Here is a 24,364-nt window from a genome sequence, read left to right on the forward strand (position 1 = left end):
TTCCATTTCTTCCCCCAACCCCTTCTCAAGGTTGTTCTCTCCCATTAGTAGATTTTTCTATTGATGGAGTAGCAAATGTAAATGCCGGTTGCGAAACACTATATAAAACCTAATGCAAAAACATTGTGAACAGTGTCAGATAAAGGAGGTGATAGCACTGTGTTTACATGTATTCATAGTCTCTCTACATCATAATGAGGCAGTCTGGATACCAGATGAGGTGGGAAGCACCCGAGAACCATGAAAAGCTGCTCTCCTCTGAGATTATTTAAAGCTCAGTTTTATCAGGAATCCTAGAAGAAGCAGAGGTTATATGAAGTATTTAGAACTAATAATAAAATATAGATAATATATAGCTCTGATTCTTTTCCCTTTGCAAGCCAAAAGTTAGGTCTGTTTCTTTAAGCTAGGCTTTGGCTTTCATTATCTAGACTGGTTTTTCATAGGCTTTGGCCCTATCAGAACCTTCACCCACTGGAGGATTATGAGTAGGAGAACAATTCTAAACACTGTTACAGAAACCATTGACTCTGCTGAGAAGTTGGTTTCAGGGCTGGGAATGTGGCTTAGTGGTAGAGTGCTTGCCTCACATGCATGAAGCCCTGGGTTCAATTCCTTAGTACCACATAAACAGAAAAATCTGGAAGTGGTGCTGTGGTAGAAAGCCTAGCCCTGAGCAAAAGAAGCTCAGGGACAGTGCCCAGGCTCTGAAAAACCCCAGTGCTGGCTCAAAAGTAGTTGGTTTCTTTTAGAAAACAAAATGGTTTGAAAATCATACCAGTAATCATTAGCCCATGAATTGAGAAACCTTGAGGGGTAGGGGAACGTACTGCAAAAGGTTATTTTAAACTACAAGAAAGAAAGTGTCCGAACATTTTTTTATCGCTTTCTTTGATTCTTCCTCTCTATATTAAAGAATTTGCTTCTGTAGTGAGTGCAAGGAGTGAACCTGTTAGAGCCCTTTCCTCACATGTGAGTCTCTAGATTCATCCTCAGACAAATCAATGATGCTTTTCACCTGCTCTGTCCCCTGCCACTCATAGCTATAACATAGAAAGTTTCTAAGTTCTATGGTTCCTTAGGTCATCAAAGCCATCTATTCCCTCAGTGTAAGGGGATCATCAGATAGGGCTACACATGCCTGTCACCACTGAGACAGTTAATGAGGAGTCTGCGCTAAAACAATTCAGGTGGAACCAGCAAAAGCAATGGCATCCTTTCTTAGAAGTTTGTGTAAGTTCTTAAGTCTCTAGAGCTCCTTTTTAGCATCTTTATAGACTGTTCCATGATCGATATGGTATGCTTGCTTCATATATTTGACGTGCTTACCTTAGATGTGGCAAAGACTTCCATCTTTGTTCCCCCACCACTAAGCACATTTGGATTTCCCTTCTCTTGCCAAAACATTAAGAATGAAGGACTTACAATAGCCAGCATTTTTTTATAGGATCAGTTTTCATTTTTCATTGGCTCTTTTGTGCTCTGACCTACAATAAAACATCATGCAATATAAAAGTTTTCCTTAAACATTCAATTTTTTTTATATTGTTTTACAGCCTTCTCTTCCTGTACTCTACACCCTGTCTAGCCAGGCTACACATGAAGCTGTTCATCTACTTTGCAGGATGTTGGTCTTTGATCCAGTAAGTAGTGTTTGTTTTCATATATCTGAATGAATTTTAAAAATACACATGTTCGCCATTCACTGGTAGCTCACACTTGTAATACTAATTATTCAGGAGGCTGAGCTCTGAGGATCATGCTTCAAAGCTATCTAGGGCAGGAAGACCATAAGACTCTTATCTCCAATTAACCTCCAGAATTCCAGAAGTGGTGCCCAAAGTAGTAGAGTGCCCAGCCCTGAGCAAAAGAGCTCAGGGATAGGACCCAGGCCCTGAGTTCAAGCCCCACAACCAACAAGGAAGAAACAAAATAAAACAAAAAAAAAACACATGTCCTAAGAGAAACTTCCTGGTTTGAACATACTAGGAATGTAAATAATGACTTGTTCTATCCCAGTTTCATGTTTATCAGGCTCACTTAGTACAGAAGTTTGAATATTAATGTTTAAGGCCCTAAATGAAGAGAGAAGGAACTGTATCATTCTTATTTATCTCTGTAAAAGCCTTGACACCAAGTTAAATCAGAAGAAAAAAAAAATTAAAGATTATTTGAAAAAAATCTGCCCATTTTAAGTTATATAAGAAAATATTTGGGGGGTTGTCAAAATCATAGGTTTAGGGTTTTTTGTTTTTTTTTTTCTTTAGCATTACTATGGTTTGAATTCAGGGCCTATGGCTTGCTAAGCAAACACTCTACCACTGAGTCACTCATTCAGCCCTCATTTACACTGGCTATTTTTGAAATGTGGTCTTGCTTCCTGCCTGGGCCTATTCGAGGATCACAATCCTCCTATTCATTTCCTGACATAACTGAGATAGTCACACCATTCCACCAAGCTTCTTCCACCAAAATTAATAAAATTACATTTGTCTGTTTATATAATAGGAAAAGAGTAGCTTTCTCTATTGACTGTCAAATCCATAAGAGTCTTCACTAACGAATGCTAGGAATTTATTTTTAAGTTCTGGCTGGGAGCTGGTGGCTCACACCTGTAATCTTAGCTACCCGGGAGGCTAAGATCTGAGGATCACAGTTCAAAGCCAGCCCCAGCAGGAAAGTCCATGAGACTCCTATCTCCAATTAACTACCAAAAAAGCTGGAAATGGAGCTGTGTCTCAGGCGGTAGACCAACAGCCTGAGCAAAAGAAGCTCAGGGACAGTGCCTAGGCCCTGAGTTCAAGCCCCAAGACCAACACCAAAAAAGAAAAAAAAGTTTGAGATTGAAGTCTGTGAAAAATACTTTTATTATATGGAAGACCAGACTAATCAGTATGAGCCAAGTTATTTTCGTGGCATCTCATGGTCCAAAGTGTATTGTTTGTTTGTTTTTTTGTTTTTTTTGGGTCCGGTCATGGGGCCTGAACTCTGGGCCTGGGCGCTGTCCCTCAGCTCTTCAGCTCAAGGCTAGCGCTCTACCACTTGAGCCACAGCGCCACTTCCGGCTTTTTTCTTTTTTCTTATGTGGTGCTGAGGAATCGAACCCAGGGCCTCAGGCATGCAAGGCAAGCGCTCTACCACTGAGCCACCTTCCCAGCCCCTTATTTTTGTTATTGTTATGGACATAGTTTGGTTTTATTGTTGACTTTTTTTTTTAGTATATGCAAACATTTGAAGTGGTAATTGTTACTTGTACCATCTCCTTAAGGTCAGGTTCCCACCATCAAAGATAATTTACACTTGAGTGATGACCTAGTGATAAAATATCATTAGTGTGGTATAATATCATTAGTGTGAATCTTTTTCTGCAACTTTGTCAACATAAATGGCAATTAATACCTAAAGGATTTCCTTTTATATGGTTAACAAAACCAGTGCCATGTGAAATTCGTACTTCAAAGGTAATTTCTGTCTTTGCATGGAGGATTTTGTCAAGTTAAATGCTAATTTATATATTAGAAACATTTATTCTCTTTTTGAGTTCTAGTTAGTTTAAGAACCAAAAACCATGTAATTTACATGTCAGGTTTGCTTGCTTTACTTATAGCTATAAGGTATCCACTTCCTCTGAAATGCTTACCACTCAGGAAATCTTAGTAGCAAGAATCAAGAACATTTTTCTGAGAGGTCTTTTCAAATGAAATATAGTTGTTATTCCTTAATAATGGGATTATTCACATAATTAAATGAAACTTGCGATGGTTCTAGTTACAAAGATTTATTTGATAAGGAAGAAAACAAAATATTTGTTTTTCTTTGTGCTAGTAATTGAACCTAGAGCCTTACTAACACTGATCTACATAAAAGACATATTAATGAATCTACATTAATACATTTTCATTAAAAATATATATTCATAAAAACAAAAGTATATGTGCATATGAATTTAGTTAAGGCACACTACTTAGTAATTAACTATTTTCATCCTTGTTTTCTAGAATAAAACCAGTCATTTTTGAGGGAGGGTGGGGTTTGAATACAAGGCCTTATGAATGACAGGCAAGTACTCTACCACTTAAGCCATACCTCACCCTTCTTACTTTAGTTATTTTTCAAGTAGGGTTTTGGATTTATGGCTGGGCTATACTGGACCATGATATTCCTACTTATACTTCCTATTACTTATACTTCCTATTTATAGCTGGGAAAACAGGTGCCTAACCAATTTTTTTTTTGGCGGGGGGGGGGTGTCAGTTGTGGGGCTTGAACTCTGGGCCAAGGCAAGCACTCTACCACTTGAGCCACAGCGCCACTTCCAGTTTTGTGATGGTTAGTTGGAGATAAGAGTCTCTCAAACTTTTCTGCCTGGGCTGGCTTTGAACCATGATTCTCAGATCTCAGCCTCCTGAGTAGCTAGGATTACAGGCATGAGCCACCAGCACCCGGCTAACCAATACTTTCTAACTTTGTTGGTACCCATTACTATTATTCTTCAGCTGGCCTGATGTTCTGTTAGTTTATAATCTATATTAAAAATTCGGGTTGGGAAGGTGGCTCAGTGGTAGAGCGCTTGCCTTGCATGCCTGAGGCCCTGGGTTCGATTCCTCAGCACCACATAAGCAGAAAGAAAAAAGCTGGAAGTTGAGCTGTGGCTCAAATGGTAGAGCACTAGCTTTGAGCTGAAGAGCTGAAGGACAGCGCCCAGGCCCAGAGTTCAGGCCCCACGACCGAACCCAAAAAAAAAAAAAAAATTCTTTTTAGTCCTAAGAGTTCATTTACAACAAGAAAAGAGTTTTTATTCTTGTTTTAACATGATACATTGAGAATTACAATAGATTAATACATATACACCTATAATCCTACGTACTTGGAAGGCAGAGATAAGAGGATTGTTCTTTGAGGCCAGCCTCTGCAAGAGTTAGTATTCAGGTATGAAAAAATCAAACTAAAAGCCAAAGAACCAGGGATGTGGCTCAAATGGTAAAGTCCATGCCTAGCAATTACATGGCCCCTCAGTTTAATCCCCAGTACAAAACTTAAAAAAAAAAAAAAAAAAGAGTGAGAGAAAGAGAAGGAAGGGAAGGAAAAAGGAAATGAGGCTTTTAAAAATATATATCCTTGCAAGTGGCACTGGTAGAGTGCTAGCCTTGAGCTGAAGAGCTAAGGGACAGCACCCAGGCCCAGAGTTCAGGCCCCATGACCAAAAAAAAATAATAACAATAAAAATATATATCCAAGGCGGACGCCGGTGGCTCACACCTGTAATTCTAGCTACCCAGGAGGCTGAGATATGAGGATCGCAGTTCAAAGCCAGCCCAGGCAGGAATGTCTCCAATAAAACCGATCAAAACCGGAAATGGCACTCTGGCTCAACTGGTTGAGCCTAGAGTTCAAGACCCACGATCGACCAAAAAAAAAGAATCCAGGCTGGGTGCTGGTGATTCATGCCTATAATCCTAGCTACTAAAGACACTGAGATCTGAGGATCATAGTTCAAAGCTAGCCCAGGCAGAAAAGTCCTGTGACACTCTTATCTCCAATTAACCACTCAAAAACCAGAAGTGGCACTGTGGCTCAAAGTGGTAGAGCACTGGCTTTGAGCAAAAGGGTTCAGGGACAGTGCCTAGGCCTGGAGTATAAACCCCATAATATATATATATATATATATATATATATATATATATATATATATATATATATATATACATTATACCCATAAAAGCCAAGCACAAATGGCTCATACCTGTAATCCTAGCTGCTCAGGAGGTCTGATGATCAAGGTTTGAAGCAAGCCCGTAAAGACAAATCTGAAACACTTTTTTTCTTTCCTTTTTTTTTTTTTTTTTGGGGGGGGGGTGGGAAGAGGTGGTGGTCATGGGCCTGAACTCTGAGCCTGGGTGCTGTCCCTCAGCTCTTCAGCTCAAGGCTAGCACTCTACCACTTGAGCCACAGCGCCACTTCCAGCTTTTTCTGCTTATGTGGTGCTGAGGAATCGAACCCAGGCCCTCATGCATGTAAGACAAGCACTCTACCACTGAGCCATCTTCCTAGCTCCTGAAAGACTCTTACCTCCAGTTAACCAGCAAAAACTGAGAAGTAGAGGTGCAGCTCAAATGATGGTGTGTTACCATTGAGCATAAAAGGCAAGCAGTTGCTCAAGGCCCTGAGGTCCAGTCCCAGTACTGGCATTCATGTACTTATATGTGTATGTGCACACACACACACACACACACACACACACACAAATCATTAAAAAATAAAATAACTGTTTAGTTCATTTAGTCTGAGGTAACTAATTCTCATTTTGTGGGCCTTAGGATAGGCAGTAGATCACAGTCTATATTCGTGGCATATACACTAGACTGAAAAGTGTATTTACTCATTTATTTATTTTTGTTGTTTGTGGAGTTTGAAGTCAGAGCCTACACACTGTCCCTGAGTGCTTCTGCTCAAGGCTAGTGCACTACCACTTTGAGCCACAGTGCCACTTCCCATTTTCTGTATTCAGAATAATTAATTTAATTAAATAATTAAGTGGTTAATTAGAGATAAGAGTCTCAATGACTTTCCTGCCAGAGCTGGCTTTGAAAACTGTGATCCTCAGATATCAGCCTCCTGAGTAGCTAGGATTACAAGCATGAGCCACCAACACTCGGCTGAGAAGCATATTTCTATATGCTATTCCCGTATACTTCTGTGGTTTTTTTCCAATGGTAATAGTCAGTGGTACTAGATACAGTTTGGGGTATCTCCCTCTAAAGCTTCTATACAAGTATAAATTCTTAATCTTTAGCTTGTAGCAGGGATACGAAAATACAAGGAAAAATCATAAATCACTAGCAGACGATAAGATTAAAATGCTCTTCTTTTCTCTTTCTTTTCTTTTCTTTTTTTTTTCTCTTTGGTTGGCTGTGGGGCTTTAACTCTGGGCTTGTGGGGCCCTGTCCTGTGCTCTTCAGCTCAAGGCAAGCACGCTACCGCTTGAGCCACAGCGCCAATTCTGGTGTTTCTAATGGTTTATTGGAGATAAGAGTCTCACTGACTGTCCTGCCTAAATGAAGTATATAATTAAACAATTTACTGCTGCAAAGTGGAGAAAGCATCAAATAAATCTATAAACTTTATCAAAAAGCAATAAACAATTAGAAGTAATATTTTTATTTATTATTTTGTCAGTCATGGGGCTTGAACTCAGGACCTGGGTGTTGACCCTGAGCTCTTTTGCTCAAGGTTAACACTCTTCTACTTTAAACCACAGGGTGCTGGTGGTTCACGCCTATAATCCTAGGAGGCTAAGATCTCAGGGTCACGGTTCAAAGCCAGCCAGGGTAGGAAACTGAGACTTTTATCTCCAGTTAACCACCAGAAAACTGGAACTGGCACTGTGGCTCAAGTGGTAGAGTGCTAGCCTTGAACCAAAGAGCTGAAGGACCACACAGAAGCCCAGAGTTCAAGCCCCATGACTGACCAAAAAAAAGGAGAAGGAGGGAGGGAAGAAAGGGAAGGAAAGGAGCTGCTGATATAGTTGTGCACACCTGTCATCCCAGCTATGGAGAAGCACGGTGCAATCTGTGGGCAGAAAGCAATACCCTGTTTCAGAAATAACCAGAACAGGACTGGGATGTGGCTTAGTGGTGGAGTGCTTGCCTAGCGTTCATGAAGCCCAGGGTTCAATTGCTCAGTACCACCTAGACGGAAAAAGCCACAAGTTGCCTTGAGCAAAAGAAGCTCAGGGACAGTGCCCAGTTCCTGAGTTCTAGCCCCAGGATTGGCCAAAAAGAAAGAACGAACCAGAACAAAAAAAGGCTAGAGGGGTGGAGTTTATGAATTAGTAACCCTAAAGTGAATGTTTTAAATATCCTGCTCTAAAGTCTCAGAAAACCACAAAATCAGCACGCCTGATACTCAGCCAGAGTTGCTTCTCACAACAGGACATTGAGACCAGTATCTGCTGTTTCCAGCAGTATGCGTATATGTGCCTGTGCGTGCCTGCCCACACACTGGCCCTTGGGCTTGAACTCAAGACCTGGGTGCTGTACTTAAACTTTTGGGTGCAAGTTTAGCACTCTGAAACTTAAGTCATAGCTCTACTTCTGACTTTCTGGTGATTGATTGAAGGGTCTCATGGACTTTCTTGCCTTGAACCATGATCCTCAGATCTCAACCTCCTGAGAAGCTAGGATTACAGGTGTGAGCCAGACTCTAGCAGGTTTTCAATGTGCTTTTTTACTTTAGTCTATTTCAGTGTTCAAAAAGAATAAGTTTCAAGCAGCTTTACAAAATTGTCAGCATGATGATCACATTTCTAAATGCTGACACATATTTAGAAAAAAAATATAACTTGTTATTTAAAATGTAAACTTATCCCCTACAAAGCAGTATACATCTAAATGTCGTGATATTTGTCATTTATGATCCTGCATGCATATATTTCAGTGTAGGAACTTTTCAGAATTTTAGCAGAAGGGCACTTCTCAGGGATTTATGGTGGTAGATAAAACAGTATTTGTTCGCTTAGGTCCTATGTGCTCTGTATTATGATGCCATCACCGCTGTACTTGCCCCCCTTTGAATAGAATGTTGTACATATTAAGTGTCAGCTGTGTAAAGTAGTAACTGCTTGTGAAAGATTCTGTGTGGACAGTCATGCTTATCTGCAGTGTTGATGTACTGGTCTCTAAATTTAATTTCAGTCAAAAAGAATATCCGCTAAGGATGCCTTAGCCCACCCCTACCTAGATGAAGGGCGACTAAGATACCACACATGCATGTGTAAATGTTGCTTTTCCACCTCTACTGGAAGAGTTTATACCAGTGACTTTGAGCCCGTCACAAATCCCAAATTTGATGACACTTTTGAGAAGAACCTCAGTTCTGTCAGACAGGTTAAAGGTAAGTTTTTTGTTTTCTGTGGGGTTTTTTTGGCATTTGGCCAGGCAAGATGACTAGTAACATTTTTTCCTATATGATAACACTCCTCCATGTGTTTACTTTAGAACCCGTGGCTGTTTGTCTCAGGTCTATGTGTCAAGCAAGCTACGTGTGTTACCAAAATGCTGATTTAATACTATACTCGGGGAAGATTGGGGCAGAGGAATGAATGTTTTGTTTTTATTTTACAAGTTTTGATAAGTACGACTCAAAATACAACTAATTTGTATTCCCTCCATGTCATTTCATTGAAAGAAACCTATTGAACTCCTTTATATAACACACAAAGTTTTAAAAGCAATAACGGAATCACTCCTTCAATGTTGACCAAGGAAAGGAATTTGTGATGATTTATTCATAAAATTAGGTGGGGTGCTCTTCTGTTGTGGTGAGGGCAATGGCATCCAAAATTCTGAATGATTTCCTGTTTGCTGTTTAGGCCACAGAGCCTAAACACCAGCAAAGGCTTTAAGGTGAGCTTCAAAAACTTACAGCAGTTAGAGTTCACCTGTAACTCCACCTGTGTGGGCTGTCTCAGAGTCCTATTGACAGCGTTTCCAGCTTGTGTAATGGCACTGTAAGGGCTTTTTTTTGTTGTTGTTGTCTCTCTTATTCTTTTTATTTTACCTGTGTTTAGCCACAACTGTCATCTTAATTTCAGGAAAGTTTAGTTGAATTCTGCTTGGTAGACGATATATATGTCTGCTTTAATCTAAACCAGCAGAAATTACAGATGCTGGCTAGTTACCTGTGAATGCACTACTACAAGGCCTGCGCCTTGGCTATGGGTTTATGCTGCTTGCTCTCTCCACAGAGATTATTCACCAATTCATTTTGGAACAGCAGAAAGGAAACAGAGTGCCTCTCTGCATCAACCCTCAGTCTGCTGCTTTTAAGAGCTTTATTAGGTAACTATACGTGATTCTGGGATTCTTCTTAGACTTAGAAGGATACCCCTGGGTTTTATTATTTAGTATCTATATGTTTTTATTGAGAGAGATACAGATCCAACCAAATGTTTATCTTAGGAACTTTGGCTTCAGTCAAAAGTAGACTAAAAATAGACGTATCTGTTTTGTTTTTTGTTTTGTTTTTTTTTGGGGGGGGGTCCGGTCGTGGGGCCTGAACTCTGGGCCTGGGCGCTGTCCCTCAGCTCTTCAGCTCAAGGCTAGTGCTCTACCACTTGAGCCACAGCACCACTTCTGGTTTTTTCTGCTTATGTGGTGCTGAGGAACCAAACCCAGGGCCTCAAGCATGCAAGGCAAGCGCTCTACCACTGAGCCACCTTCCCAGCCCGAAGCATCTGTTGTTACACTGGTGTAGATTCAATTTGGTGGTTTGGCCATTTTGTCCTTGTGACCACACTGATGCCTGATCATGAACACATGGAACCCTCCGTGAGTAACAGCCCCACCTTAGAGTCAAACATAGTTCTCTCAGTGCCACTACCATTGTCACACTCTTTGTTTTGTTTTGTTTTTTGTCAGTTGTGGGGCTTGAACTCTCTGGGCCTGGGCGCTGTCCCTCAGCTCTTCAGCTCAAGGTGAACGCTCTGCCACTTGAGCACTTCCAGTTTTCTGGTGGCTTATTGGAGATAAGAGTCTCCAATAGACTTTACTGCCGGGGCTGGCTTTGAACCTCGATCCTCAAATCTCAGCCTCCTGAATAGCTAGGATTACAGGCGTGAGCCACCAACGCCCAGCAATTGCCACACTCTTAATAATAACCAAAAGCAAAAACGTTTGGTTAGGGCTTGATGTTTGTTTTGAGATAGTCTTGCTATGTAGCACAAGTTGGACTCAAACTCTTGATCCTCCAGCCTCACCTTCCCAACTGTTAGGATTACAGGTGTGTGCCTGGTTTGGAAAAAAAAATCTGTACCTCACCTTTGTAACAATCTAAAAGGAAGTATTTTAAAATGGCTAGACTGCTAATGTGGACTATTTAGAGGAAAGGCCAAGATGCTTTTGGGAGACCTATGAACTTAATTACTTTGGAACCTAGCAAGCTTTATTCTCTTTGTCCTGTTCTTCCCTTGATCTCTTCTTGTAACTTCTTATGTTAGGGTCCATTCAGGAAAAAGAAACTACTTTAGTAGTTTGAAACTACTTTAGTAATATAAATGGAGAAATTTTAATAACAGGAATAATTTAACTAGGGAAAGATGGCTAACTTCTAAAAGACATATGAAGATTCTGAAGTGTCTTGAAGTGTCAGGTCTTGAAAAGTCCTGCAGAAAGCAGGTGTTTGAAGTAGGCTGAGGGAAAATGGACAAGGAAGAAATTAAGAACTTAGAAGAGGTCCCTATAGGGGCTGGGAAGGTGGTTCAGTGGTAGAGCGCTTGCCTTGCATGCCTGAGGCCCTGGGTTCGATTCCTCAGCACGACATAAGCAAAAAGAAAAGGCCAGAAGTGGCGCTGTGGCTCAAGTGGTAGAACGCTAGCCTTGAGCTGAAGAGCTGAGGGACAGCGCCCAGGACCAGAGTTCACGACCAGACTTCCCCCCCCCCCCCAAAAAGAAAAAAAAAAAAGAAAAAAAAGGATCAGAGAAGAGGCCCCTCTACCCAGGAATCTCTTTGAAGAGGGTATGGCTCCCACAAGGAGCACACAGAAAGAGGGCAAAGTCTGCCAAAAGGGAAGGCACTACTGGTCCATTAAAGAGGCCTGCTGGATTGTAGAGAAATTTGCCAGAGTTCAATAGAACAAAGTTGAGCTTTCCACATTTGTTTTTTAAAGGTAGCTTCATTGGCTCACACCTGTAATCCTATCTGCTTGGGAGGCAGAAATAAGGAGGGTCAAAGTTCTAGACCAGCCTGGGTAAAGAGTTAGCTAGACTCCACCACAGCCAATTGTTGGGTACAATGGTACACATTTATCATCCCAGTTTTCAGAAACATAAAAGGATGTGGTCCAGATCAGCACAAAAAAAAAAAAAAGAAAGAAAAAGAAAATAAAAGAATGACCTTGTTTGAAGCATAACTAAATCCAAAAGGGCTGCAGATAGATAGATAGATAGATAGATAGATAGATAGATAGATAGATAGATAGATAGATAGATAGATAGATAGATAGATAAGGGCTGGGAAGGTGGCTCAGTGGTAGAGCACTTGCCTTGCATGTATGAGGCCCTGGGTTCAATTCCTCAGCACCACATAAGCAAAAAGAAAAAAGCCGGAAGTGGCGCTGTGGCTCAAGTGATAGAGTGCTAGCCTTGAGCTGAAGAGCTGAGGGACAGTGCCCAAGCCCAGAGTTCAGGCCCCACAACCAGACCCAAAAAAAAATAAAAAAAAAAAACAAAAACATAGATAGATAGATAGATAGATAGATAGATAGATAGATAGATAGATAGATAGATAGATAGATCTGTATATATACACACACACACACACACACACACACACACACACACACACACACACACACACACACACACACACACACACACACACACACACACACACACACACACACACACACACACACACACAAGCTCAAATTGTAGAATATCTCCTTTTTTTTTTCTTCTTTTTTTTCTTTTTCCCAGTTGAGAGGCCTGAGCTCTGGGCTTGGGCACTGTCCCTCAGCTCTTCAGCTCAAGGCTAGCACTCTATCACTTGAGCCACAGCACCACTTCTGGCTTTTTCTACTTATGTGGTGGTGCTGAAGAATGGAACCCAGGGCCTCATGCATGCAAGGCAAGCACTTTACCACTGAGCCACCTTCCCAGCCCTTGTCCAGTATCTTCTAAGCAATTATGCAGCTTTAGGCTGAAACCCCAGTATCATTTTAAAACATGAAGAAGCAGGAAGGGAAGCTGCTGCCTGCTGCTACTGTCTTGCAGCACTGTTCCAGTGCCCTCTGTTGGCAAAGACAAACATTAGCCTAAGTAGCAAAGGAGACCTGCTCACCTAGCAGGACAAAGGGTGTGTTTGAACTGGTGAGGCCACAAATCACTTTTCCTCCCCAACTGCCTTTCTCCTTTTCCCTTCTTCCTGTTTCTCTTTTCTTTCCCTGCATGATATTGAAATCATTTGAATTTATTGACCCAAATTCAAAATTTTTTGTTTAAAATTAGTATTTTTTGCTGGGCACCAGTGGCTCACGCCTATAATCCTAGCTACTCAGGAGGCTGAGATCTGAGGATAATGGTTCAAAGCCAGCCCGGGCAGGAGAGACCGTGAGACTCTTATCTCTTAATAAACCACCAGAAAACTGGAAGTGGCGCTGTAGCTCAAGCGGTAGAGCGCTCGCCTTGAGCTTAAGAGCTGAGAGACAGTGCTCAGGCCCAAAGTTCAAGCCCCATGACCAACAAAAATTAATTAATTAATTAGTATTTTTTGTTTCTTCCATTTTTTTCCCTATAGAAAGTAGGCATTCATTTGCAGTTTGACTTCTGTGGTTTAAAATTACTTTATTTAATACTTTCCCCTAAGAGTCAGTGACCTGATGAGTGAGGTGTTTCAGCACCTGTTCTCCTGGGCCCTGGTGAGGGAAAGTGATTAGAAACCCCTGCTAATTAGCAACCTTAGCCCGGGAAGTAGCTGTGCCAGCTCTGTGTATGGATAACCAGCTGAACAATCATCATACCATCCCACTAAGACTTGAAAGGAGAATGCATTATGAGGTTCCTTCAAAATAGGTCCCCACACTTAAGGTCACTGTGTTGAAGGACTACTTTTTAATTCTACATCCTTTAAACTTATTTTCCTGGTTGAGCATAACTATTATAAGTTAGAACCACTACCATTTGCATTATGAAGTACGTCCTATGGAAGACAGTTGACTGTACATTATCTTAACCATCCATCATAGGGTCTTTTCAAAAGAGAGAACAATTAAGGAGTTTAATGAAAAGAAAGAAAATAAATAACCAGCCCTTTAGGGGTTAAGGATAGCTCAGTTGGTAGTGTGCTAGCCAGTGAGCAAAAGTATCAGTTACCGAGTTTGAGTCCCAGTCTTAGACCAAGAAAAGGAATTTTCACAGGAACTGGTAAGTGCCATGCTGTTCTTAAGCCTCACTGTAGGAAACAGATTGGAACAAAATCAACTTTCAAAAAGTTAAAGAAAATAAAAATCTAGAAATGGACTAAAGGGAGAAGGGAACAGGCAGTTTTGCCCAGTGTGGTGCTCTAACTAATTCCCCTTCTCCATTTTCTTCCAGTTCCACTGTTGCTCAGCCGTCTGAGATGCCCCCATCTCCTCTGGTATGGGAGTGACAGTGGAGGATAATGTACTACTGAAGATGTCATGTAGCTTTCCACTGGAGTCTGGGATTTGCAATTCTGGAGGTTAATCATGCTTGTACTGTAATTTTACTAATGAAGTTTTAAATTAACAACCACTACTTGTATGATATGAATAATATTTAGAAATGTTACTAGACTTTTAATCTTGTAAAGTGGTTGTGCTTTTAGAAGAAAAAAATATTTTACCCAGAGTTGCACATGTTTTATGAAATTAGTGCAGCTGTTATGGCTCACCTCAGAACAAAAGAGAATTGAACCAAATCTGAGAGTTGGGGTTTTTTGTTTTCTTTTTTTTATTTTTATTGAAGTGAGATTGTACACATACACACACACACACACACACACACACACACACACACACACACAGAGGACAGTCCTACATTTTGATATTTGAGCCATTCCTAAAGATTTGGTGTTTTCTAAAACTAAAGAATCTAGAAACGTTGCCTGCGACCAATCATGGAGCCACGTGAGCTAAGCGTGGCTGCACCTGGGGGATGGGGGAGGGAGGCGGGGCATGCCACCTAATGATCAAGCCCTATAATTAGCTTCTCATTAGCGCCGTGATGGTGATGTGTGCTGTCTAAAATCCAATGTTGTGGGTAGAGAGGATGAGTCTGTGACTAGGAGAGACTAAAACTTTTGTTTTTCCTTATTCAGTATAAATATATATATATATATATATTTAATCTATTTTTATTAGAAGTTTTTCTGCTCTTTCTTACATAAAAGAACCCCAAGCATGCATCTTTCATGTGTGTAAATAATTCATTTCTGGGCTAATTTCAAAAGAATCCCAACATTGCTGTATAGAGAAAGAACTAGCTTGCACATTTTAGGTCTGTGAAATTTTGTGAGACTTTTCCTGCACTGGACAGTGAAAAATAATAAGTAAATAATAAAAGACAGAAACAAATTTTTTAAAAGTTAAAGCCACACACACACACAAAAAAAAGGCACATAGGGAATTATGTCAAATGTGTTTGTGTCCTTAGGCAAAGCTGTGGGAGTCTTGAAATGTCACAGTAGTAAATAACTTATTACTTTTTGACAAATTTCTTTTTTTTTCTGTTGGAACACTGAATTCTTCTGTGTATATGTATATATGAATACAAACTGAAGGCCTCTACCTCCTGGAGTTAGACAACTTGGCTTGTTTACCTCCACATGCTGATGATGACTATTTTTTTTTTAAGTTCAGTGTGGAGACTTGAAACTTGAATGTCCCTTCCAACTTTTATATTAAAAATAAAAAGACAAGAAAATTGAAGATCGCTTTTCACCTGTACAAGGAGTACTAACGGATCGTCTTATAATTGGTCTAGGAAAAAAAAAACCTTGGTGTGTGTTATGGACACTTAACTGTTGAAGTTATTGTAAGTTATCTGTATTTAGCAGAGTATTTTCATCTTGAGTGATCTGAGCTGAATTTGAAGATTATTAATAAGTTATGTTTGGAAGTTTTAACTTCAATGAAGTAATTATTTGCTGTGAAAGAAACAAACATTGAATTACTAAACAAAGATGGTGCAATATCTTTGTTTTTTTTTTTTATGAGGCTCCTGAGAATCAACCCCACTGAAGCATTTCAGTTCACTTGAATGAGAAACGTGTTTAGTATCAAAAGAGCCCAAGAAGACACTGGTGTGAAAGGTACAATCTCAGAGGTTGGTCAATTACCGTGGCACACTTTCTGGTCACTTTGTACAATGTAGATTTGAAGTACAGTGGTGAAAACATTAAATGTGACATTTGAAAAAGATGAGCCATCTGTTTTATTTCCATTTCTTCCCTTTGTTTTCTCTTCAGTACAGCTTGAGTCCTGACTATGCAGAGTTTTGAGACATTTGCTATTTATATTTCTACTCTTATCTTTGAAGAAATTTGCTCTTTTTTAAAAAATCTTCCCAGAAACTTAAGATTGCCAAAAATATGAAAAACTTAATGTTACCAAAGAAGCTGTGATTTAAATATATACAATATGGGAGTCTTTCTAGACATTATAGTCTTCAGTCCTGTGATTTTTTTTTTCTTTTTTTTTTTTTCTTTGAAGCAAAACAATCCTATTTTTGTATGAAATTTTACCCAAGTGTATTGGAGTCTAATACATTAAATAAAAAGTAGAATGTTCTGGCTGGACATAGTGGTGCATGCCTGTGATTCCAGCACTTGAAATGTGGAGACAGGAGGATTGTGTGTTTGAGGCTAGCTGGGATAAATAGCTAGATTCTGTCATAAAACTAAACACAAAATGTTGGTTGCTCTGGCAGGAAGAACTTGAACCTTTCCCTCCTCTGCCTCCTGACCCTAGCAGCCCAAAGGCCCTTAAAAAAGTTCCAGCCCCATGAAGAAGCCACATTGCCTAAACCTCAGAATACTTTCCCTGAAGCTAGACAAAGTACTATAGACCCGAGTCTATAGATAGCTTTTATTTCTCCCTGTTTTCTTTTTTCCCTGCCAGTTCCAGAACTTGAACTCAGGGCCTAGAGTTCTCAAGCATTTATTTTGCTCACAGATGGCATTCTACCACTTGAGCCATGCCACCAGCCTCAGCTTTTTTGCTGGTTTACTAGAGATAAAATTCTACCAGATTTGTCTGGCTGGGCTGGCTTCTAACCTTGATCCTCAGCTCTCAGCATCCTGAAAGGAGCTAGGATTATAGGCATGAGCCACTAGAACCCTATCTTTTAAGTAAAAGAGTAACTTAATAAGAAGCCAGCTGGGTGCCGGTGGCTCATGCCTGTAATCCCCTACCTACTCAGGAGGCTGAGATCTGAGGATCAAGGTCACAGTTCAAAGCCATCCTGGGCAGGAAAAGCTGTGAGACTCTTATCTCCAATAAACCACCAGAAAACAGAAGTGGCTCAAGTGGTAGAATGCTAGCCTTGAGCTGAAGAACTGAGGGACAGCGCCCAGGCCCAAAGTTCAAGACCCATGACCGATTAAAAAATAAATAAAAAATAAATAAATAAAATAAAGCCAGATGTGGCAGTGTATAACTATAATCTCAGAACTCAGACTCTCAGCTAGGGCAGAAGGATCTCAAGTTCAAGGCCAGCCTGAGTTGCATAATGAAGCCCTTTTGAAAAGAAAATTATTTAAGAAGGCCTTGACAAATCTATAAATACTTAAGAACTGTTTTTATCAGAACATTTTGAAATGCACATATAACTTTGAAACTAGTTCTTCACAAATAAACATAGAAAAAATACACTGGAATCTGCTTAGTGAACCAAGAGATTTATGCCTATTAAATTTGTTGGGAATTTCAAAATAATGGAGGTTCTAAATCCAGTAAAGTTAGTATGGACAGGTAAGTTAAGACTATAATTCACTGCAATTTCAGTTAAGATCCCAGAAGATAAAAATAATCTCTGGTTTGGGATTGGGATTTTTATATTATTTTTCCTCTATAGTGTCCTGTAAAATCTTTCTCTCTCTCTCTCTCTCTCTCTCTCTGTCTCTGTCTCTCTCTCTCTCTCTCTCTCTCTCTCTCTCTCTCTCTCTCTCTCTCTCTCACTCACTCACTGAAGACTGAACTCAGGGCCTCACATATGCTAGGCAAGTGTTCTACCACTTGAGCCATGAGTCTCATCTAAAATACATTCACATTAAAATAAAAAGAAGAAGAAATAGAATGTAAAATTATTAAGTTTAAAATTAAGGCAACTTGGTTTGGTTTAGTATCAACAGAGCCTCATCAGAGGCAGTTCTAAAGAGTAATACTTGTATGGAGAAAAGCAGCATTTTATTTTATTTATTACCAGTCCTAGGGCTTGAACTCGTCCTAAGCACAGTCCTGGGCACTGTCCCTGCTCTTCGTTTGTGCAAAGCTAGCACCCTACCACTTGAGCCACAGTGCCACTTCTGGCTTTTTCTTTTTATATGGTACTGAGGAATTGAACCCAGGGCTTCACCCATGCTAGGCAAGCACTCTACCGCTAAGCCATCCAGCTCCTCAAGGCTTCTTAAAAAGGACTAAAAGGGCTTGGAATGTGAGTAGATCACCTGCTTAGCAAGTGCAAGCCCTAAGTTCTGCCCCCCCCACCAAAAAAAAAGCAGCAGTGAAATGCCCTGGGGATATAATTCAGTTGTAGAGTACATAGAGTATTTACATAGCATAAGTCCCTAAATTCAATCTACAATACCACCGAAAATGATATATAAAAAGGGAAGCAAGGTGGGATGGGAAGGTGGCTCAGTGGTAGAGCGCTTGCCTTGCATGCCTGAGGCCCTGAGTTTGATTCCTCAGCACCACAAAAGCAAAAAGAAAAAAGCTGGAAGTGGCGCTGTGGCTCAAGTGGTAGAGCGCTAGCCTTGAGCTGAAGAGCTGAGGGACAGCGCCCAGGCCCAGAGTTCAGGCCCCACGTCCGGACCCAAAAAAAAAAAAAAGGGAAGCAAGGCTAGAAGTAATAGCAGACACCTGAAATCCTAGTACTCAGGATACGGAGGTAAAAGGATCATGAGTTCAAGGCCAGCCTAGGTTGTATAACAAGATCCTGTCACTTCAAACCAGGAAACTCAGTGGTAGAGCACTTGCATAGCATATATGTTAAGGCCCTGGATTTGATCCTCAGCACCAGATAAAAAAATAAAAGGAGATCTCCAATCTAAGAATGGTGAACAAAGAAATTGACAAAAATGAAGCAAACACAGGCTTCACAAAACAATAGCAATCATGTCTGCTGGAGGAATAGAAGAATTTGAGTGGCATTCTTTACACTGGGAGACACACAACCTTCAAGACAAATGAAGGCTCTCGGGAAGTACATGAGATTTTTTGAGAAACCAACTGCACTATTTTCCACCATCCCTGTTGTCCCACTTAGAAAAGACAAACTTCTTGTTGTCTCCGGTACTACTTAGAATATGGTGCAATATTCCTGGGCCTAAAAGCATTCTGGATTTCCAAGTAGAGAGACAATGTAAGCAGTTTTATTTATATATGGAGACCTCAGTCTGGGAGGATAGCTCTGTGCTCAGCGGTAGATTGTTTTCCTAGAATGCATGAAAGCCTGGGTTTAATTCTCAGCACTGAAAAGAATAAAATACCTCATATATCATTCCTGTCAAATGTCATATCAGTCCTGAGAAAGTAAAGCAAAGAGAGCGTTAGGAAGAAATATTGAGTCTAGCAGTATTTTATTTCACCCAGTCAGCAAACTTGTGACACAGCTCCGTCTTTCTTATTGAGAAGTGAGATGTTGTTTGTAAAAATATAAAATGAAAGCTGACTTTTTCCAACAGAAGGTAAAATCTGTTTTGACGGCTTGCTTTGCCAATGAGGACTTTCTAGTTCCTTTATATGGGAGACATTTTCCATCATTAGAATTATCCCGAATGTGCAGCTACAAAAGTTCTGGCAAAATATATTTAAAGCAAAAGATTAAAACATATCAAAAAATATTGTGCAAATGTTGGCAAGGATATGGACAAATTGGAACCTTTAGGCATTGCCAATGGGAATGTAAAATGGTGCAGCTGCTATGGAAAGTAATGCCAATTCCTCCAGGGAAAAAATATAAAATCAAACATAGAATTACCATTTGATCTAGCCAATTTCATTTCTGGGTATACACATGCAAGAGTTGAAAACAGTGACTCAGACATATCTGTAACACCAGTGTTTGTAGTAGTTATTCACAATAGCCAATAGGTGGGAACAACCCCATCTTCGTCAAGGGATCAATAAAATGAGGTGCATGCATACAATGGAGTTTTCAGGCTCAAACAGGAAGGGCATTCTGTGAACATGATACAATATGCATGAACCTCGTAGACATTATGGTAAGTGACAGAAGCCAGACACAAGAACAAATACAGAAACGGACGACGCTGGGCCACGCCGTGAAGGTTCCGGGTCAGGTCACGTGATAAAATAGCACAAGAAACACTTACCAAATATAAGGTTATATCTTCCGCAAAAAAAAAGAACAAATACGAAGCCCAGCACTGGTGGCTCATGTCTGTAATCCTTGCTACTCAGGAGGCTGAGATCTGAGGATTGCAGTTCAAAGCCAACCTGGGCAGAAAAGTCTGTGAGACTCTTCAATTAATCACCAGAAAACTGATAGTGGCACTGTGGCTCAAGTGGTAGAGCACTAGCCTTGAGGTGAAGAAAAAAACTTCTGAAATGATTGTGGTGATCTCTGGACAGCATTGTGAATGTACTTAATGCCTCTGAACTATAAAATGATGCTATGTCTACTTTACCAGTATATGAACATAATTTATATACATGTAGACACCCCTTTAGCCATACTTCCAGATGCCCCTCTTTTTTGTTTTTTGTATTTGTTGGTTATGTGTTTGTATTTGTTGGTTGCTTGAACTCTGGGACTGAGCACTGTCCAAGCTCTTAAGCTCAAGAAAAAGGTCTACCACTTGAGCCACAGCACCACTTCCAGTTTTCTGGTGGATTGTTGGAGATAAAAGTTTCACAGGCTAGGTGCCAGTGGCCCTCGCCTATAATCCTAGCTACTCAGGCTGAAATCTGAGAATTGCGGTTCAAAGCCAGCCCGGGCAGGAAAGTATGAAACGCGTATCTCTAATAAACTACCAGAAAACCAGAAGTGGCACTATGGCTCAAGTGTTAGAGCACTAGCCTTGAGCTGAAGAGCCAAGGGACAGCGCTCAGGCAGAGAGTTTAAGCCCCACGACCCACGACTGACAAAAAAAATAAAATAAAAATTCATGGACTTTCATGCCCGGGCTGGCTTTGAACTGTGGGCCACCGGCAGCTGGCCCTCTTTTTTGCTTTTTGTTTGTGGGTTTTTTGCTGTTGAAACAGTATCTTGCTGTGTGGCTTCAAACGTGATCCTCCTGCCTTAGCCTCCCAAACACTGAGATTACAGGCAGGTAACATCACATCCACGTCAGTCTCTTCCTCAGTAATAAAATCATATTAAGGGGCATAAGACCCAATTAACTGTATGTATAGGAGTTTATTTCTGGATCTCAACTCTCTTTCATAGATAGGTATCTTTATGTCAGTACAAAACTGTTTTGTAGGAAGTGGCACTGTGGTTCAAGTGGTAGAATGCTAGCCTTGAGCTGAAGAGCTCAGGGACAGTGCCCAGGCCCAGAGTTCAAGCCCCACAACCAACCAAGTAGTAGTACTTTTTTTTATTTTTTGTCAGTCCTGGGGCTTAAACTCGTGGCCTGGGCAGTGTCTTGGGCTTCTTTTGCTCAAGGCTAGCACTATACAATCTGAGCCACAGTGCCACTTCCAGCTTTTTTTCTGTTTATGTGGAACTGAGGAACCGAACCCATGGCTTCATGCATGCTCAGTAAGCACTCTACCACTAAACCACATTCCCAGCCCTTGTAGCAAGTTCTGAAATCAGGAAGTGTGAATCTGCCAACTTCCTTCTTTTTCAGGATGATTGGAGATATTGAGCATCTTCTTCCATATGGCTGTTAGAATCCACTTGTCCACAAATTGCCACTGAGTCTGTAAATGAATTTTAACAATATTAAGTTCTGATTTATGGACAGGGGTGTCTCTGCTTATTAAGCATTTCACTCAGTAATGCTTTCTGCCTTGCAGTGTATGAGTCTTGCCCTTTCTTTGTTAAACTTATTCTAAATATTTTTTTCTTTTTGATGAGTTTCTTTTTTTTTTTTTGTTGGTTGTGGGGCTTGAACTCTGAGCCTGGGCATGTCCCTCAGCTCGTCAGCTCAAGGCTAGTGCTCTACCACTTGAGCCACAGCACCAACTTCAGGTTTTCTGGTGTTTTATTGGAGTAAGAGTCTCACAGACGTTCCTTCCTGGGCTAGCTTTGAACTGTGATCCTCAGATCTCAGCATCCTGAATAGCTAGGATTACAGGTGTGAGCCACAGGCGCCCAGCTTAGTTGTATTCTTAATGTCCTCTGGAAGAAAAACATAACCCTAAAAATGTACAGTTCTGATCATGCCTGTAATTTAACATTGGCAATGCCTAGAATCTCAGAACTAAGAGGTTGATGCTGGGGTTAGAACACGGCCTCATACCGGCTAGACAATCACAAACTCTAACCCCAAGGTTTTGTTTAGTTGGTTGGTTTGTTAAGACTTTTAAGCTTGACTTTCTTGTTCTTCCTATTGAGAAGTAAAAGTAGCACAACCTAAGTCTATATACCCTCCAGCTAGATTCACAATTTTAATGTTTCTCACACTTTTAGTTCAGATAGACATATGTGTACATTTTTCATACAAATGCATATGTACTTTGATTTCTTGCTGGAACATTATAAAACCTCACCCTTGGGCTGGGAAGGTGGCTCAGTGGTACAGTGCTTGCCTTGCATGCATGAGGCCCTGGGTTCAATTCCTCAGCACCACATAAGCAAAAAGAAAAAAGCCGGAAGTGGTGCTATGGCTCAAGTGGTAGAGCGCTAGCCTTGAGCTGAAGAGCTGAGGGACAGCGCCCAGGCCCAGAGTTCAGGCCCCACGACCGGACCAAAAATAAATAAATAAATAAATAAAACCTCACCCTTGATGTATCTTCTAAAAACAGGGATGTTTTCAATTATGCAATTTTTTTAAGTTTTGGGTGTGCTTTTGTTTTTGTTTTTCCAGTCCTGTTACTTGACCTCAGGGCCTGGGCACTGTCACTGAGCTTCATTTGCTCAAGGCTAACACTCTACCACTTGAGCCACAGTGCCACTTCTGGCTTTTTCTGTTTACGTGGTATTGAGGACTCGAACTCAGGGCTTCATATATGCTAGGTAAGCACTCTACCACTGAGCCACATTCCCAGCCCTTTTTAAGAAATTTATCACCTGATTTGTTACCTGATATTCTCTACACATACAAAATTCTTCAAGCCCTCAAATTTGACTTATTCAGAACAGTCCCTCTGCGATTTCTTCTTTCTCAACATTGTAATTTATGAGGGTACAAAACCAACTATCATGACAGAAGTCCCACGGAGATCTGTATTTGCCAAGTTTGTTTCCTTGTGTAAAACACTGAGGTTGAACATTTTTGGATGATGTGTACACTTATTCTGTCGCATCAGGAGGCACAGACACTGGCCCACCTCATTTCTGGTGGCTGTGTGTGTGATCATTTGATCAAAGCTGAATTGCCCACTGTTCAGTTCCCTTCTTTGTAATAACTACACTGTTGAGAAATACTGATATTATAGAAATACTGATCAGATTTTGTTCCTCATCACATGGCACATAGTGGCATGTCCTGATGACCTTTGCCCCAATTTTTTAGTTTTCCACCCCAGTGGACTGGATCACACAGTGAAGTGTACGAACACCTTCACCAGGGTGCTGAAACCATGTGAAGTCTCTTCTCAGGCCTTGCAGCTATCCTGTACCCCTGCGCCCTCTAGTGGTAAGATGTGGGCACCTAGCTAAACTGTTCCTATGTAATGTGATTGGAAGGCCACAACCTTAGGGCCGTGATGTGTGGTGCATGTCCTCCATGCTTGTTTTCCTTCCTATAGGCAGCTATGGCCACCAGGCCTTGGCTAGTGCTAAACTGTGCTGATAAACTGCGACCACCATGTGTGAAATCAAGCACACTGCCTACTTTGGTAAATTTAGCTGGAACAAAGCCCACCTTCAGTAATGGTTTGGTTTTGAAGTATGAAGCCATCTGCTGATTGGGCACTAGCTTAACAGGTCTCATCTTCCATAACCCAGAATCTCATGAAATTGGATTTTCACTGAGCCTTTGGCTGTCTGTTCTTCTGTCCAGTGTCCCTTCAGTTACACTGTGGCAGATGAGTGACTTTACCATTTAACTCATCTAACACTGACTCCAGCTTTGTGTTTTTGTGTTATAAAGCTGAGGCACAGAAGGATCTGTTTTCAAGGAACCTAAGGAGAGGAAGAAGCATGTCAGAATGCAAAGGGACAAACTCAGCAGTACCCCCAGAACTTCGCAAGTGCCAGTGTCACCAAATGGAGGCAAATGGAAGTGGCCTTTACCCTAAAACACACCGAGACGGTGGGTGGTGTGGGATAAGAAGGGTTGGTGCATTTTAAGTAGAAAATGAAGGAAAAGGAGAGAAAAAGTTGGGTAGTTACTGCCAACGAGGCCCCTCCGGTTTAAGTTACCAGTAAAGACTGGTAACTGGTATCTACTGGTGTGGTAATTGTATTTGTCTCATCACAATACAAATAATGTGTATGTGTGCATGATAGTAAAGGAGCTTGAACTCAGGGACTCATACTCTCACTTGATT

The 24,364-nt window shown here is 40.8% G+C and overlaps 1 protein-coding gene across 1 annotated transcript in view; it reads left to right on the plus strand.

Moving 5' to 3' along the window:
* Nlk (nemo like kinase) overlaps positions 1-14,909 on the plus strand; it is a 145,410-nt gene extending 130,501 nt beyond the window's left edge. The window contains exons 8-11 of the mRNA XM_070027279.1: positions 1,557-1,643; positions 8,694-8,892; positions 9,746-9,839; positions 14,091-14,909. Coding sequence (XP_069883380.1) covers positions 1,557-1,643; positions 8,694-8,892; positions 9,746-9,839; positions 14,091-14,145 — 435 coding nt within the window. The 3' untranslated portion in view covers positions 14,146-14,909. The remainder of the gene's footprint in view (positions 1-1,556; positions 1,644-8,693; positions 8,893-9,745; positions 9,840-14,090) is intronic.
* The last annotated feature ends 9,455 nt before the right edge of the window (positions 14,910-24,364 follow it).

Source organism: Dipodomys merriami, unplaced genomic scaffold (assembly GCF_024711535.1).
Source record: "Dipodomys merriami isolate MVZ:Mamm:240054 unplaced genomic scaffold, mDipMer1.0.p SCAF_19, whole genome shotgun sequence".
In the NCBI taxonomy this organism is placed as follows: domain Eukaryota; kingdom Metazoa; phylum Chordata; class Mammalia; order Rodentia; family Heteromyidae; genus Dipodomys; species Dipodomys merriami.